Source organism: Sorex araneus, chromosome 4 (genome assembly GCF_027595985.1).
Source record: "Sorex araneus isolate mSorAra2 chromosome 4, mSorAra2.pri, whole genome shotgun sequence".
In the NCBI taxonomy this organism is placed as follows: domain Eukaryota; kingdom Metazoa; phylum Chordata; class Mammalia; order Eulipotyphla; family Soricidae; genus Sorex; species Sorex araneus.
This window is the reverse complement of record NC_073305.1, coordinates 192655905-192673718: the sequence shown is the minus strand read 5'-3', so window position 1 is coordinate 192673718 and position 17814 is coordinate 192655905. Positions and strand designations below refer to the sequence as shown.

The 17814-nt window shown below is 57.7% G+C and overlaps 1 protein-coding gene across 2 annotated transcripts in view; it reads right to left on the bottom strand.

Moving 5' to 3' along the window:
- Positions 1–17814, bottom strand: part of SDK1 (sidekick cell adhesion molecule 1) — a 465276-nt gene that overhangs the window by 186480 nt on the left and 260982 nt on the right. For both annotated transcript variants that reach the window (XM_055136343.1, XM_055136344.1), the window contains exons 2-3: positions 12483–12642; positions 158–264 (exon numbers count right to left, since the gene is read on the bottom strand). In XM_055136343.1, coding sequence (XP_054992318.1) covers positions 158–264; positions 12483–12642 — 267 coding nt within the window. The remainder of the gene's footprint in view (positions 1–157; positions 265–12482; positions 12643–17814) is intronic.

Genomic DNA, 17814 nt, shown 5'->3' with positions numbered 1-17814 from the left:
CCTCACTCCCACCCCCTCCGGCCCTGCTGACCTTGGCCTGCCCCGAGGCAACTCTGCGTCCCACGTGCTGAGACCCTCCGTCTGAGTGTGAGCCCGCCCCCGCCCGTCCCCTCTCCCCACAGTGCTCGTGAGCCCCGCGGCCGCCCCGGGAACCTACATGCGACGTGGACCCGGGCCCGTCTCTGCAGGAGCGCCCCCATCCTGTTCCGCACCACACAGCGGTAGGAGCCCGCGTCGTGCCGCCTCAGCGCCGGGATGGTGAACCTGCGGGCGAGAGGGGGGTTAGCTGGCAAACCGCGCCCCCCACCCCCTGCACCTCAGCCCTGCCCTGGTCGCGTCAGGGGAGCCGTGAGAAGGTCCCGCAGCCGAGTCTCACCAGACGGCCCCGCTGCCCCCACCTGGCAGTGCTCAGGGTCCCGCTGGCGGTGCTGAGGGCCCAGCTGGGGTCTGGGCCAGAACCTGGGTCTCCCCCTGTGAGGCAGGCCCTGAGCTGACCTGCTGAGAGCATCTCCACAGTCCTCTCAGGGTGTCTCAAAACTCTGGAGCAGGCAACAGTGTCGTGTGCTGGTCAGGAGGGGTCAGAGGGCAACGCGATGCCCAGGAACAGGCAGAGACACCTGGGCCCTGTCTCCACCCGTGCTGCACACGACAGCCGCCCCCGCCCCAGAGGTGACCCACGGGACAGAGCTGCCCCTGCCCAGAGCTGACCCACGGGACAGACCCCCTCCCCGAGACTCCTCGCAGAGCCTGACCTTAACGAAGGACTTCCTGAGTGCCTGAAACAAAAATTCACTTGTATTTTCCCATTTCTCTGTCTACCAGTGATCAAACCGATGCCTTTCTTAAACGCCTCAGTAAGGGTTTTATGGGGGACACGTATAGTTTTAAAACTCAGCGTGCACAAACGCCTGCTCTAGCTTCCTCCAGTTTGATACCTCTGGGCGTTTCAAATCCAAGCACAGCTGCTCCTAAGGAATTGATAAAAGAAAAAAAAGAACCCAAACTCCAATCAAACGGCAGCTAATTTTCAGACAAGGGGAAATTGCCTTTATTCGGGGTGAGGGGCGTGGGGGGAGGATGTTCGGATCACAGTTATCCACGATTTAAAAGTACTTCCCCTTACAACACATAACCAGAGCTTTAGGATCAGCTGAAGGTGCCGTGCAGCGGGCTTTGTTTGTTCACTCCAAGCATACCTTGGAATCACTTACATACAACTAATTGCTCATCTTTTTATTCAAACATGTCTGATTAGTCAACCTGAGCAAGACGCTGAGAGGCACAATTTTTAAGTGAACGAAACATTTGGACAATACAGATAATTCAGTATTAAGCAAATATTAATCAAAGTGTACTTTTGCTCTGTAATGCCTTGAGATCTATGGCAAGATTAATAAAATATTTCCTGGAAAAAAATGCTGACTTTTAATCTTCAAAATTTTATTCTATCCTAAGGAACAGTTCACCACAAACAAAAAATTAATTAGTGAAGGTCATCAGAATAATATCAAACTGAACGTAAAGAGTCAATGCCATTTATTTAAATTTCAAATCAAGACAGAAGGATGAACAGTTCTGATTAATGTATACGGTGATTATAGTAAGGAGTCGAGATCAGGTCAAACAAAGTCAAGGAAAGTTTCTGGACAAGGGACACCTTATTGGAGCATGAGTTTACAGCATGGAGCCATATTTATATGACTGCTATTCATTCCATTTCTTCTTTTTTGCAGTATCCAAATAGATTTTAAATTTTTATGAATTTCTACAGTAACCCTCTGTGCTAAGGAACAGAAATAACTTGCTTTCAAATAACAGAAAGAAACAGATACAAACTAAAATATTAGACATATGCTGTTTCCTAGCATAGCTGTAGTCTAATGTCTCACTAGGGAAAAAACAAACAGGAAAGTTGCAGAGTCCTCCACCTATCTCGGGAACGCTCCGCAGATCCTGGGCACCTAACAGATGGGAATACTCATCGCAAGCCTATTGTTTATAAACACACATTTTTAAGCAGAGCAAGTTTCCTGGCTCTTTATAAGAAAGTATGATAAAATTTTAGCACCATATGTCACAGAAATACAGAACATGGCCGCTCCTGAAACACACACAGGACGGGGAGCTGCTGTCCAGTGTGGCCAGGCCCGGTTCTACTGGCCACGGAACGCGTCCCCAGCTTGCCCACCTACCAGGAGCCAGGAGACACTTACAGAGCCGCCCCCGAATCACAGCAAACTGCTCGTGCGAGGCCCAGCGCTGCCGGGAGCCGAGGAGAGCCCAGAGGTCCAGGGGCGGCCTTGGCCTCGCCGCCGGACTGACCGGCCCGCACAGACACTCCGCTGTCGCGGCCTGGCAAAGGCTCACCTGGGGTCTCAGGGGGACCCGCACGGCCGGGCGCAGGTAAGACTCTGGGCGCCCGGGCTGGGCACTGCGGCTGTCCAGGGCCAGAGTCGCAGAGAGGGAGGAGGCACCTAGGGGCGCTGGGGGCCGGGGCAGGCGCTGGCCGCCCGGTGATTCCCCTCACCCCCACCGCTGCTGGGGGGGCCCGATGGTACCCACTCCCCAGCCCACAGCCCGGGCACTGCCACGGCTAGAGACACTCCCTAGGCCTCGGGGGCAGCTCGGGCAGAGACCCCAGTGGGGACCCTTGGCCAAGTCCTTCAGGAAATCGCGGCTTCCTGGCGAGGGCTGGGTCAGTGATGAGCAGCTTCTGCCAATGCAACCGACCGGTTACAAAGTTCCCGAACCTGAAACACTGAACTCAAAGGAAACACCTGACAAAACTATTGTTAAAATGCTGAATCTCAGAATAGGTCAGTCCGATCCTTCCAGTAACAGATACAGACAGGTGAGTATGGCTCAGTGCCAGAGGGGTCCCAGGGCTCAGAGTCATGGGGCCACGGGGCTCGGGGTCACGGGGTCCCAGGGCTCAGAGTCATGGGGTCACGGGGCTCGGGGTCACGGGGTCACAGGGCTCGGCCCCCTCGCGGGTCTCCACAGGCCTCAGGCTCAGTGCTCCTGGTCACTTAGGGAGGGCACAAGTCCTCTGCACCCCGGGGTCAGGCCCCCGCCGGCCTACGGGAGTCAGAGGCTCCACAGTCTACACGGCCTCCGGGTTATTCTCCACAGGGCCCAAGCACAGGGCCACATGTCCTTTCTCACTTCAGAGCGATAAAACCAAGTATTCAGTATAAAGGAAAATATCTGTATTTCTTCCTTGAAGGTCAAAGAACACAAGTCCTAGGAAAGAATTTTCATGCCTACTAAATTCCGATGAAGATTTGACTTTTAATGGAGTACGCATCCATTTTATGCCACTCCAGATAAGACTATTCACATCAACTTTCATTTTTATGCTGTTGAAAATAACTACTTTGCATGAAAATAAACAACCAAATTCTATAATAAAGCTTCATGTCTTGGCTCCGAGCCATTCTTACACTTACATTGAAAAGAGCTGGTTAAGGGGAAAAAGCCACTGTATGCCGGTTCTCTCTTTGTCGGAGGAACCTTGGTTCTTACTTCAGAATATGATAAATAGTCAGGCCTTCAATTTTACTTTTTATAAATTTTCTCTGATTTTTTAAAATAATCAAAAGTAGAACGAGTGAGCCCACAGCTCACTGTTTCTGCCAGAAAGTGGCAAGACGTAAATACAGACTGAAACTTAAGTGTCCGAGACAGTATTTCCTGGATGCAACTAGAACGATAGCACAATGGGTAGGGCGTTTGCCTTGCACGAGGCTGACCCAGGTTCGATTCCTCTGTCCCTCTCAAGAGCCTGGCAAGCTACCGAGAATATCCTGCCCTCAAGGTAGAGCCTGGCAAGCTCCTGTGGCGTATTCTATATGCCAAAAACAGTAACAACAAGTCTCGCAATGGAGATGTTACTGGTGCCCGCTCGAGCAAATCGATGAACAACGGGACAACAGTGCAGCTGAGGCACTGGGAGGGCTGAGGGCTTTGCCCCAAGCTCGTTAGAGAGATTTTATCCACACAAGGGGAAACCCAACAGTGTGATTAAAATGCAGATTAGCCAGGGGAACCTCTGGTTTGTAAAATCATTCCATCTGTGCTTTATGAACATCATGAATATTAACTCAAACAGGGGTCCTGGGCAGTCCGGGGGGGTTGGTGGCCGGGTGTGACCCGGAGATAAGCGCAGGGTGGCGGCCAGAGGGGTCGCCGGGACGCCGAGTGTCTGCAGCTTCTAGCCTGCGGCATGCAGAGTTTAACTGGCTGACAGGTCACCAGGAACCTCCCGGGCCGAGGATGGTGTTGGCGGCGTGAAACCCCTGACAGGAACAGTATTTGGGAACCATCCCATGCAGAGAAGGCGAGAGGCACGTTGGCAGCTGCTCACCTGAAGCCCGTGTGTGGCGAAGAGATAACGGCCCGCCGGAGGCAGCAGGGCTGGGACCTCGGGGACCATCTGGGAGAAGACGCTGGCTTCCCAGAGTGAGGCAGCTTTCACGCTCCTTGCGTCATCCCTTGCGGGACTCTTCGTGTATGCAGGGGTGGGACTCTCAGGGGAGAGAGGCGTCCCCACAGCCCAGGTGACAGAAAGGATGCAAACTGGTGCATCCTCCCGGGGCGAGCAGGCAAGGCAGACTCAGGCCTCTCCCAGCCTGGGGGCACGGGCCCCTCAGACACAGGGTGGGCTTCCCGTGTCTTCCTTTACAGGCAACGCCGGTTGTTCTTAACGGAAGTATCTTGCAAACCCCTTGTAGATTAGCTGCTAAGATTCTGGATGTAATTTAAAATTAAATATATGTTAACTTTCAAACGGTACTAAAAATGCATGTATGTGCACCTATGCTGAAAGCAACTCTTCCAGAGCATGCAAAGTAGAACGCCTCTCTGCACGCTGTCTCGCATCCCGGAGCAAGATTAAACATCCATTAGTTTCCACAATGCTTTGAGCAGGCAGTTTCTACAGAGGAGCCAGCTGTGGACTTCTGTGCTTCTGGCGTTACAATCAGAAGCCTTTCCTCCCGCAGACTCTGCCCCAAACACTCCTACTATTAGGTGTTGTGTGTGTGGCTTCCATCAAAGGCATGAGGTGCTGCATCACCCTGGTCGCTGTTCTGTCTGGGACCGCATTTGGGCACAAAGCACTGCATTATCCTGGTCGCTGTTTTGTCTGAGACTGCATTCGGGCACTAGATGCTGCATTACCCCAGTTGCTGTTCTGTCTGGGACTGCATTCGGGTATGAGGCGCTGCGTTGTTCCAGTCTCTGTTCTATTGGGACTGCATTCGTGCACGAGGCACTGCATTATCCTGGTTGTTGTTCTGTCTAGGACGGCATTTGGGTACGAGGCGCTGCATTATCCCAGTCGCTGTTCTGTCTGGGACTGCATTCAGGCATGAGGCACTGCATTACCCCAGTTGCTGTTCTGTCTGGAACCGCATTCGGGCATGAGGCGCTCATATCCCAGTCGCTGTTCTGTTTGGAACCACATTCAGGCACGAGTCGCTGCATTCCCTGGTCACTGTTCTGCTGGGATTGCATTCGGGCACTTTGCCTGCTGCCCGCTCTGCCTTCCCTTTGTGTGGGCCTCGTGTCATATCTTTAAGTTCACTAATATTTTCTCCCGTGGTGTCTAATCAGAAGAGTCCCAAACTAGGTGTTTTGTGTTTTTCACCTCACCACATTCCGGCTTTTGTCATCACTCCCCCCACCCAGTAAGACCTTCCCCGTCTGCTGTCCCCGACTCTCACAGAGCCGGCTGGGACATGTCCATGTCCATGTCCTTCTCGAGAACTCTGACACTGCCCGGGCTCGGCTCTCTCTCTCTGCCCCGTGCAGTCTCCTCTCAGGAGATTCTAAGCCACTCCTGTCTGCCCAGGTCCGCGGGAGCCGGGCGTGGGGAACTGTGCTGTCTCCAGTGCTTCTTCCTAGTCTTGACCCCTAGTCCTATTCCCGAGCTTTGCTCTCTGAGCCAGGAAGGTGTTTGGGACTGGCTGGACTGTCCAGGTGTCCAGCTGGTCAGAGGTGAGTCTGGGCCAGAGCTGTAGTTCCCGGTCTGGACCATGGGCCAAGTTAGTTCCCCAAACTCCACCCAACCACCCACAGTGTCTCCCGGGGGCTCTGGCCCCCTGCCACGGTGGTCCGACACCACCCTGGATGCCCTCTCTCACCCCCGCTCTGCAGGGAGAGTCTCAGCTGCCCAGGCCTCTCCGCTCTCCCGAGCCCCCAGCCTCGAGTGTCTAGCTCCCCGGCATCCCTCCCTCGGGGAGCCCGAGTTAACCCCTCACAATAGCCCCTTTCTCCCGTCCTGGTCACTCCAGCTGGCCCGTGACAGTGGCTGGGAAGCAGGAGCAGCCCTTTCCGGCCCCCTCAAACACGGAGGAAAACAGTGGGTCCTGAGCCCTCAGAGACCCCGAGGGATCCTGGAGGGACACGGGCGGGAACGGGCACAAGTGGATTTTCCGGGGCTCCTGTCCAGCGCCAGGCTGCCCCTCTGCCCTGGCCGTGCTCTGACCAGGTGCCTGCCTGCTCCCTCTGCCTGTGCTGACCAGGGCCAGGCTGCCGGGGCCAGGCTGGCGGAATACTGGGCATTCCACGCCACAGTTCAGGATCTGGAGACGCTTCTGGAAGGACTGAGTCCCAGCCCCGACAACACTTGTGCAGGTCTGTGCTTGGAGAAAGGGGCCCCCACGCTCCCCCCGCCCTCCGATCACGTCCCCAAACAGCTGCTTTTGTGTAAATCTTAATTTCCAGCACTCTTTTCTGAGAACCTCAGGTTGTTAGAGATAATTAAACCTGTCTGGCTGTTGCAAATATTTTCCTGATTATTTTGATTTGTAATGATTATTTTGATTTGTCTTTTGATTCCTAATGATGATCTGAGCATGCAGACATGATAGAATACTGTATGGCAATCCCCTCATGGGAGTTTGCCAATGCTCAGACTTGGCCCCTACACATTTACATATCATTAAAAATTCCCTTTGCATCTTTAGAGTTTAATATTTTAACTTAAGGGTTCAATGTACTGAAATTTATTTTTATGTTTGGTCTAAAAATGTAGATCTATTTTTAATATTGCTCCCAAATAACTGATTTCCTTACCATTGCTTCTAACGTTCATTTGATTATATGTATTTTTATGTACACCATGGTCTAGTTAAAAAACTCTCTTCCAGAATTTTGCTGCTTATTTTTAGACCCCTAACATGTTATTTAATTATTGTGACATTTTAATAGGCTTTAACTCCTGGTACAAAAAATCCCTCCCTATTATTCAACTAATGCTTTGAAAATTTTTTGGTATTCTTCCCTGTTTATATATCTAGATGAGTTTTGGAACCATTCCATCAATCAAGTTACCCTAAAAAAAATCCCATTGGAATTTTTATTGAAATTAGGTTAAAACTTGTACAATAATTTCAAAGAAACTGGCAGTTTTATGACGCTTAGACTCCCTTGCTGAGATTCTCTTTGATATTTCTCAGTAAGATTTCCCGCTGTTCTTCGTGAGCTTTCTACTCATTTTTCAAAAAGGTTATTCCCAGGTATTTCATAATTTTTATTGGTATAGTGAATTTTTTGTCTTTTTTTTAAGATATAGGAGAAGTAACTCTTCCTTAAACATTCTGATATCTTACTGGAATAAAAAAGTCCTTCAAATTTCTATAGTTATACAGTCATTGAAAATGAACCACAGGGACAGGGCATTTTGGGAGAGGAGATGTGGACACGAAAAGGACAGATGGAGCTGTGGCCTGAAGACAGCGCTGGAGACGCAGGCGTGAAGGAGGCTGGGGGCAGAGCTGTGACAGGATAAAGGTGCGTGTAGGATGCGCCTGCATGGATGTACAGGCACAACGGTGTGCGGAGATGAGACAGCAGAGCATGGACGGGGATGAGAGGGACACAGACGCAGCAGAAGTCACAGGCCCATCAGCCCACACTTCCCGTTACGACAATGGACACGGACCTGCCCCACATTAAGACAGTATTGGCATATATGTACTTAAACGTTATTTCAAAGTGTTTTTCATTGCAAGTAGAAAATAATTAGAGCAAACGCTTTCTGGGAGGAAGATGACCGGACAGGCCAGTGTTTGTCCTACGAACAGGAGGCCGGGAGTCACCGTCGGCGCCTGCAGAGAGAGCGGGGAGAGGCGGTGTGTGGACTGTCTTCGCAGACAGACATTTTCCTAAGCCGGAGGGAGGCAGGAATAGGAACGGGCCACAGGTCGGGAGCGGCTGCGCCTTCATTGGGCGTCCGGGCGGTTTCCAGGCAAGATGCCTCGCAGGCTGCAGGGGTTAAGGGATGACCGAGAGGGGCTCAGCGGGGAAGGGAGACGAAAGAGCAATTTGGAAGAGCAGCTTGAGGTGTTCAGGCAGGTTTCATGTGGCGGAAGAATGACAGCGATGAGATGGAGTCTCCGTGACCTCAGTGAGCGAGCGTCGGAGCGTCGTCTGCCACAGTGACCACGGCTGGGACTTCTCTGCCCTCTCACCCCCAGACACACCTGAACTAATGAGACAGTCAGGGAGCGCCACCTGCTTTAGATGGCCCACAGGTAGCCGGCCACCCTCAGGCTGTGGCCGTGCAGCTGGCCACTGGCTACGCTGCCTGTCCTTGGGATGGGGTGGGGGCATGAACATGGGGGTGCAGGGCCAGGGGTGTAAGGCCAGGAGGTACAGGGCCAGCGGTGCAGGGCCAGGAGGTACAGGGCCAGGGAGTGCAGGGCCAGGGGTGCAGGGCCAGGGGGTGCAGGGCCATGGGTGCAGGGCCAGGGGTGCAGGGCCAGGGGCTGCAGGGCCAGGGGATGCAGGATCAGGGGGTGCAGGGCCAGGGGTGCAGGGCCAGGGGGTGCAGGGCCAGGGGTGCAGGGCCAGGGGTGTAAGACCAGGAGGTGCAGGGCCAGGGGGTGCAGGGCCAGGGGGTGCAGGGCCAGGGGGTGCAGGGCCAGGGGTGCAGGGCCAGGGGCTGCAGGATCAGGGGGTGCAGGGACAGGGGTGCAGGGCCAGGGGGTGCAGGGCCATGGGTGCAGGGCCAGGGGTGCAGGGCCAGGGGCTGCAGGGCCGGGGATGCAGGATCAGGGGGTGCAGGGACAGGGGTGCAGAGCCAGGGGGTGCAGGGCCAGGGGTGCAGGGCCAGGGGTGTAAGACCAGGAGGTGTAGGGCCAGGGGGTGCAGGGCCAGGGGGTGCAGGGCCAGGGGTGCAGGGCCAGGGGCTGCAGGATCAGGGGGTGCAGGGACAGGGGTGCAGGGCCAGGGGGTGCAGGGCCAGGGGTGCAGGGCCAGGGGTGTAAGACCAGGAGGTGCAGGGCCAGGGGGTGCAGGGCCAGGGGGTGCAGGGCCAGGGGTGCAGGGCCAGGGGCTGCAGGGCCAGGGGGTACAGGGCCAGGGGTGCAGGGCCAGGAGTGTAAGACCAGGAGGTGCAGGGCCAGGGGGTGCAGGGCCAGGGGGTGCAGGGCCAGGGGGTGCAGGGCCAGGGGCTGCAGGGACAGGGGTGCAGGGCCAGGGGGTGCAGGGCCAGGGGTACAGGGCCAAGGGGTGCAGGGTCAGGGGCTGCAGGGACAGGGGTGCAGGGCCAGGGGTTTAAGACCAGGAGGTGCAGGGCCAGGGGGTGCAGGGCCAGGGGGTGCAGGGCCAGGGGTGCAGGGCCAGGGGCTGCAGGGCCAGGAGTGCAGGGCCAGGGGTGCAGGGCCAGGGGTGCAGGGCCAGGGGGTGCAGGGCCAGGGGTGCAGGGCCAGGGGTGCAGGGCCAGGGGTGCAGGGCCAGGGGGTGCAGGGTCATGGGTTTAAGGCCAGGGTTGCAGGGCCAGGGTTGCAGGGCCAGGGGTTTAAGGCCAGGGTTGCAGGGCCAGGGGCTTAAGGCCAGGGGGTGCAGGGCCAGGGGTTTAAGGCCAGGGGGTGCAGGGCCAGGGGTTTAAGGCCAGGGGGTGCAGGGCCAGGGGGTGCAGGGCCAGGGGTGCAGGGCCAGGGGGTGCAGGGCCAGGAGTGCAGGGCCAGGGGTGCAGGGCCAGGGGTGCAGGGCCAGGGGGTGCAGGGCCATGGGTGCAGGGCCAGGGGGTGCAGGGCCAGGGATGCAGGGCCAGGGGTGCAGGGCCAGGGGCTTAAGGCCAGGGGGTGCAGGGCCAGGGGTGCAGGGCCAGGGGGTGCAGGGCCAGGGGTTTAAGGCCAGGGGGTGCAGGGCCAGGGGTTTAAGGCCAGGGGGTGCAGGGCCAGGGGGTGCAGGGCCAGGGGTGCAGGGCCAGGGGGTGCAGGGCCAGGGGTACAGGGCCAAGGGGTGCAGGGTCAGGGGCTACAGGGACAGGGCTGCAGGGCCAGGGGGTACAGGGCCAGGGGGTGCAGGGCCAGGGGTGTAAGACCAGGAGGTGCAGGGCCAGGGGGTGCAGGGCCAGGGGGTGCAGGGCCAGGGGTACAGGGCCAGGGGCTGCAGGGACAGGAGTGCAGGGCCAAGGGTGCAGGGCCAGGGGGTGCAGGGCCAGGGGTGCAGGGCCAGGGGTGCAGGGCCAGGGGTGCAGGGCCATGGGTGCAGGGCCAGGGGGTGCAGGGCCATGGGTGCAGGGCCAGGGGGTGCAGGGCCAGGGGTGCAGGGCCAGGGGTTTAAGGCCAGGGTTGCAGGGCCAGGGGCTTAAGGCCAGGGGGTGCAGGGCCAGGGGTGCAGGGCCAGGGGGTGCAGGGCCAGGGGTTTAAGGCCAGGGGGTGCAGGGCCAGGGGGTGCAGGGCCAGGGGTTTAAGGCCAGGGGATGCAGAACCAGCGGTGCAAGGCCACAGGGTGCAAGGCCACGGGGTGCAGGGCCAGGGGATTCTGGGCTAGGGGTGCAGGGCTGGAGGGTGCAGGGCCAGGGGGATGTAGTGACATTGGGTACTGGCGTAAGGGCCACTCTGGGTGCCGGGACACAGGGGTGCGGAGAGACGGGGTAACACCGGTACTGGGCCACTCTGCCATGTTTCCGCTGACCAGGGCACACGGCCACGCAGGGCAGCAGGTCAGCTGCGTGCTGCCATTCTGGAAAGAACTCGCCCACTGCTCTGGGTGTCCCGTGGCACCTGCATGAGAGGCCTGACGCCCACCTGTGTGTGGAGCAGCCCCCCTTGCCCCCGTGAGGCCCCCCACACCCCTGGCACCGATTTATGAACCAACTTTCAAACCGAGCTTTTCTAGTGTTTTTCTGGTTCTAATCGTTAAATCGATTTACCGCCCAGAATTTACCCTGACTTACTTTCATGCCTGAAAGATATTTATTGGCTACCCATCCTGCTTTTTGGAAATAAAAAATATACGTAAATGTTCATTTAAAACATCCATTTCCTTTGGTCAAAAGATCCAACAATTTCTTTCTTCTGGGTTACATGCTCATCTCTAGCGATTGTCAAGCTAAAAGCACCATCAAACAACCTCGAGTGTACGGCTAGGTTTTGCAAACAGGGATGAGCTAGGAAGGAAGCAACCCCTAATAGCATGGGAGGGACTTTTTTTCAATTTGCGTTCCATTAAATGGAAAGTTATTTACTATTGGGATAAACATAATTGGATAGAAATTAACAACAAAAAAGACAAAAGGGTATTGACTCCAGACGTGCATGCAGTTCATTCAGACCTAATGACTCTGTGGGAGAGAAATAAGGCTGCGGAGGAGGCTGGAGCAGCCGCACGGCATGTCTCAGCTGCAGCAGGGCCCAGAGCACCCAGGGCCGAGCAGCGGGGCCGAGAGCCGGGGCCGGACATGCCACCGTGCTGGCCTCAGGGCTCGCCAGCTCTGGGAGCCCCCCTCCCAGGGAAGGTCTCCAAGTCTCTCTCCGGGGAGCCGGGAACAGGGGAGGGCGCCCAGGACCCCCGTAACAGCAGAGACGCCAACGCTGGCCACGACCCAGCTCGGGGGTCCTACTGGGCCCGGGAGCAGCTGGGCAGGGCGGAGAGGGGACCCCAAGGCTGTCTGGAAGGACCCCAGGGCTCAGCCTGCGAGCTCCCCCCACCAGTGGGGGCTGAGTGAAGAGCACGGACGGGCCGGGCACCCGCCAAGGCTGTTCGGAGACACGCACACGGCAACTGAGGGTCTAGCAGCGGCGCCCCCCCACCCCCATCTCTCTGCCCCACCACCTTCTCCCCTGTGCCCGGCCTGGGTCCTTTCCTCCTGGGGCAGATAGGAGTTAACGGAAGGTCTAAATTCAAATGACGAATAAATAAAGAAATAAATGGTGAGGCCTCCCTGGGGGTGCCACGGCCCATTTTACAGAGGAGAAAAGAAAGGCCATGGCCTGTGGGCACAGGCCGGAGAGGGTCTGGGCTGCCCTAGCCTCCCCCTGCCCAGTTCACACACACACACACACACACACACACACACACACACTCACATACATACTCACACACTCATACACTTATACACTCACACTCACATACACACACTCACACACACATGCTCACACACACTCACACTCACACACATTCATACACATAGACTCACACACACTCACACGCACTCACACTCACACTCGCGCACACACCCTCACCTGTACTCGCTGCTGTAGGCGGTGAGCGCGCTGCCGTTGAGCAGCCACTGGAACTCCAGGGGCCAGCTGCCCTCGGCCAGGCACGTGAGCACCAGCCGGTTGCCCTCCAGGTGCGTCTGCGGGGGCCCGGGCTCCGTCTTGAAGTAGGGCACGACGTCGTCTGGAAGGAAAAGGAGTGTGAGGACGCCGTGTCTGCAGACGCCCGCCCCGCCCCGCCCACGCCCCGCCCCGCCCACGCCCCGCCCCGCCCACGCCCCGCCCGGACCCAGGACTGCCCGGCGACACCCGCAGCCACCCGGGATGCTCCAGGGGGGCCTGGATTACAGCGGCTCCCGAGGGAAGCAGCCGTGGCCACCACGGCGGGAAGAGCTTCAGCCCCCAGTATGGCGAGAGGCCGGGTGGGTCTTTCCTGACGGAGTCCCTGGGAGCTCGCTGGGGGCCATGGCTGAGCTGACTCGGGAAACATTAGACTAATGGGCAGCTCCGACCCCCAGGGACCCCGCCCCGCATGCTCCTCCGAGGCCCCCGCCCTCGCGCCACACGCCCACACCTGCGGGATTCACGGGAGCAGGCGCTCACGCGTGGCTGGACCCCACAGGGAGCTCGGGGCGCACATGAGGGCAAGGCAGCGGCCGAGGCACCACAGGGACTGGTCAGGGGAAAGTCACGGGACTCCCGAGGCCACTCGTGCAGCCGCCACATGCCCCCACCGGCAGCAGGCCCTGGCCAGGACGGTCCTTCTGCTCCGTCATCCCTGAACCCCGCCACACACTGCGATCTGCCAGGATCCAGCACCCTCTGCTTCCTGCCCCACAGACCCCCCAGTCACCTCACAGGAGCCCCACAGACACCCCCAGGCACCTCACAAGAGCCCCACAGACACTCCACAGGAGCCTCACAGACACCCCCTGGCACCTCACAGGAGCCCCACAGACCCCCCCAGTCACCTCACAGGAGCCCCACAGACACCCCCAGGCACCTCACAAGAGCCCCACAGACACTCCACAGGAGCCTCACAGACACCCCCTGGCACCTCACAGGAGCCCCACAGACACCCCCAGGCACCCACAGACACCCCACAGGAGCCCCACAGACACCCACAGACACCCGCAGACACCCCAGAGTGCCTTTCAGATGCCTCCCAGATGCCTCCCAGACACCCCCAGCTGCTACAGATGCCCCACAGACACCCCGAAGGTGCCTCCCAGATGCCCCCCAGGCCTTCTCTCAGGTACACAGATGCCTCACAGATACCTCACTGATGCCCCACTGAAACCCTAAAGATGTCCCCGGACACCCCCCCGCCCCCAAATGCCCCAGGCCTGCTCTGCGCTCGGATAATTCTCTTCCAGGAAGCTGGGACCACCGCAGACAGTCACCAGCAAACCCGACGCCTCTTCACTGCGATACCCGCCAGACGCAGAACTCAGTGATTCCAGAAGACAGCAGCACACGCCCCTGCCCTGTCCCATCACTCAAAAGCCCGGCATTAAGGTCGCTGTGGGAACAGAGGACGCAGGGCGGGCACTCACACTGCCCACAGCAGAGCACGGCGGCTTACAGCCAGAGACTGGAGACGCTCCGGGCTCAGGGGGGCTCTGGGACCCCCACGGCCAGTGATTTCCCAGACCCAAGGACAGCGGCTCCCACTGACGGGTGAGGGGACATGGACAGCTGAGAACCCCGAAGGCCACTGGCAGAAACTGGTGATTCTTGGTTTAAAGTCCAGAAACCAGGCCCAGAATCCCCCGGCCGTGTATGAATGAGACGGCTCAGACCCCTGGGCCCGTCTCTAACGTCAACCTCTCTGACTGTGGCTGACTAAACTGGACTGTTAGACTGAGGGCATTAGCTCCTGCAGATGAAGCCTGGACCTGCACGGCAGCGGCTGTTGTGGAAACGAGCCGTCCACTCATCAACCTGCACACAGCCGCCCCTCCTGACGGCAGGGCTGGAGTGAGGTGGGAGCTTGCCACACGCTGACTACTCTTGCCCACTGCCCGCTCCTTGGGCGAGACAAGCTTTCAGCGTCTTCCTTGGTCTGTTCTGTGCGGGCTGTGTGCCGCTGACAAGGAGGCCGGCGGGCGCTGTCGGCAGGATGGTCCGTCAGAGCAGAGGCGGGGGTGGCAGACATCACCATGGGTCAGGACCGGGATCTTGATCCTGTGGGTGTCTCCGTGGGTGGGCACTGGCCTCACACGTGTGAAGCCCTGGGTTCCATCTCTGGCTCTAGGCAGGGACTATGGCAGGGCACTCCTGGGCAGTGACCCCCCCAGCACAGGCAGTGATCACCACACAATGGCCCCTGTGCACAGCTGGATGCGGCTCCCAAGCCAAAGCCAGTGAGAGCAGAGGCATCCTTGGGCCAGAGCACGTGCAAAGGCACTGAGGTCACAGGGGTGCTGCCTTGGGAGCCATGCAGAAGTGTGGGGTCCAGAGAAGGGGTCACCTACCCTCAGGGCCTCATTACTCAGTGAGCTATGAGCCACCCTGATCATGGGCCTTGGCTGAGGAGAGCGGCTGCATCTGGGGGAGGAGTCAATGCAGGAGGCTGGGCTGGGGGCCGCCACCAAGGTCAGGCTGCATGCCCTGCGAGGGAACTGGGAATGGAACCAAGGGAAGGATGGGCCTGGCTGGGGGGGGGGGTGTGTGGACAGCTTCAAAGCCGGCTGGTGGGGTGGGGCTGTGAGCAGGGGGTCTCTGCAGCGCTGGCCCTGGCTCAGCCACTGTCCCCAGAGGCTGCGTTCCTGGGCGTGGACCTGGATCCACAGCTGCAGTGGCTGGGCCGAGGCCGGCCCCCTGCGCCCACGCGCAGTCAAGGGGCTGGACTGTCTCCACAGACCCCATTTCTGTTTTTCCCTCTATGGACCTGGGCTGCAATCACCCACTTTTATGGCCCAAACAGTCTAATAAAGCTGAATCGCGTGGCTCTGGCCCCGGGGCCTTGGGATTTACCGGCCGGGCGCTTTATTCATGGCCTGTCATTTGCTCTATACTCAACAGCAGGAAAAGAAATGCCACCTCACACGGCTCCGTGTCCGACAAGAACGGGCTGTAAGAAATACATCTTTGTGAAGGGAAAGCCCCAAGGTAGAGAGCAGCACGAGACTCGGAATTTGGCTTCTGCAAATAATAGGACGCCATTGGCCCTATCCATTACCCAGGACTTGGGACTGAAATGGGGTGTCATATGCCATCATTCAACTTCTCCTAGAATTTATGTCACTGGACTGTGAGCTGTACAAGCCTCCGCCACGCACCAATTATGCTGGGCACTTAAGGAGGAGAAGAAATCGTCGTCAGGAATCGTTTCCCGTGGCTGGCAAGCTAATATCTTGCAATCCAGATGATCACAGAAGTATGGTTAGCACAGATGCCAGCATTTTTCACGGGAAGAAGGGAGGGCAAGATGTCAGTTCTCTGGAATTCTGACAATCTGAGCTAGATTATAGCACAAGTATTTTAACATACCCTGGCAATTAACATATGCCAATTTTAATGTATTCTGCCAATGTGCAGAATAACACAGCTCTCACTCTGAGCCCGAAGCTATTTACCACCAACACGCAGAGTACAAGAAAAGAAGAGGGCAGGAAGGTAACCGTCGGAGAAGCTCGGAAAGAGAGATGGAAAGATCAGGATTCGGGTCCTCACAGCCTCCACTGAAGCATGTGACGCTCCAGACCAGGGGAGGCAGAGAGCCTCCGAGACAAAAATGACTGAGCTAAGATGACCCGGGTCTGACCGGGGAAAATGTGTGTGTGTGCATGTGTGTGTGTGTGCATGTGTGTGTGCGCGTGTGTGTGCTTGCATGTGTGTGCGTGCGTGTGCTTGCATGTGTGTGCATGTGTGTGTGCGCGTGTGTGTGCTTGCATGTGTGTGCGTGCGTGTGCTTGCATGTGTGTGCATGTGTGTGTGCGCGTGTGTGTGCTTGCATGTGTGTGCGTGCGTGTGCTTGCATGTGTGTGCATGTGTGTGCGTGTGCGTGCGTGTGCATGCGTATCCATTGTCCCCAAACAATGCCCCAAACCAGGTCTCTCCCTCCCCCCAGACAAATGAGCAAAGTCGAGCCGTGCTCCTCTATTCTAACAATGAACATTCTACCCTGGAATGAATTACAAAGGAAAACTGTGAAATTTCCATTTTCACATACTTTTAAATGGAACATAAATCATTTATGAAAGAGGGAGCCTCGTCTGTCGGGTAATACAGATTTAAGGTCCATCCAAAGGAGAGAAATGGGCCTAATGTTCTCTCAAGACAACACCATAATTTTATGAGGTACAAGTCACTTCCCTAAATGGACTTTTAAGGTTTTCCGATATCAGGTAAGTGGATTTAACTTCACCTGCCGACGAGGGAATCACTTGCTAACTCGGCACCACGAATCTGCTGTGCTGAGGCCCACCTGCACGGCCGGCGGGGGCGGGGGTCCCGGACTCTGTCCCCCCACCTCCCGCACTTGGCCCCGACCCATCACAGGGCCGGGCTGCATCCCCCTCTCTCCTCCTCCCGTGGAAAGACCATGAGGAGGGCCTCGGCGACACCTCCACTCAGCGGTGGCACGAGGGGCCCTGGAGCTGGTGAGGGGCGGGATACAGCCGCACGGACTCAGGCTGCCAGCCCCGCGCTCGGTAGCTGAGTTTCCCAGGGCGAACCGGTCTTCGGTCTAGACCACTCATCTTCCTTTCAAAACTTCTTTTTATATCAAATTCAAGCATTTTCACACCCCAAGCTTATGAATTTACCACCAACAGAAAGTTTTATTTTTTTCAGATCCTGGGGAGAAACCAAAGCAGCGGCATAAAGCATCATCAGTGAACAACTGCTCTGAGAAATAGGGCAGAAGCTCTCTCTCGGGGAGCGGCCAGCCGAGGCCCAGACACCAGCAGCCCAGGCTGCCCGGCCCCGGCAGGCGCCCACCTGCACGAGGGCACTGGGAGCGTAGGACAAGAGTCCCTGTGTGGTCCAGGATGAGCAAATGCACTGTCCCTTCTGCCCTACCTGTGCAGACCCTCTGAGGCAACAGAGGAAGTGGAGGACAGGGAGACGGGGAGGGGCACACACTCCTCAAGCCAGGCGGTGCCCCGGAGGGACGCCCTCCGCCACCCCGCCACCTATGTGCCCAGTGAGCGTCGGGGGCCTCGCGCTCTCCCGCCCTCCTGCGCGAGAATCAGGGACAGAGCGCCAGGATGGCCCTGCACCCCTGCGGACCTGACCGCCAGTTCCCTCTGCGTGAGGGGCGCAGGGGACCCTGAAGTCCAGGCATTCAGGCGGCACCCCCAGGCGAGGGACGAGAAACGGGTGCAGCTGCCTTCCTGGGGTCGCGTGG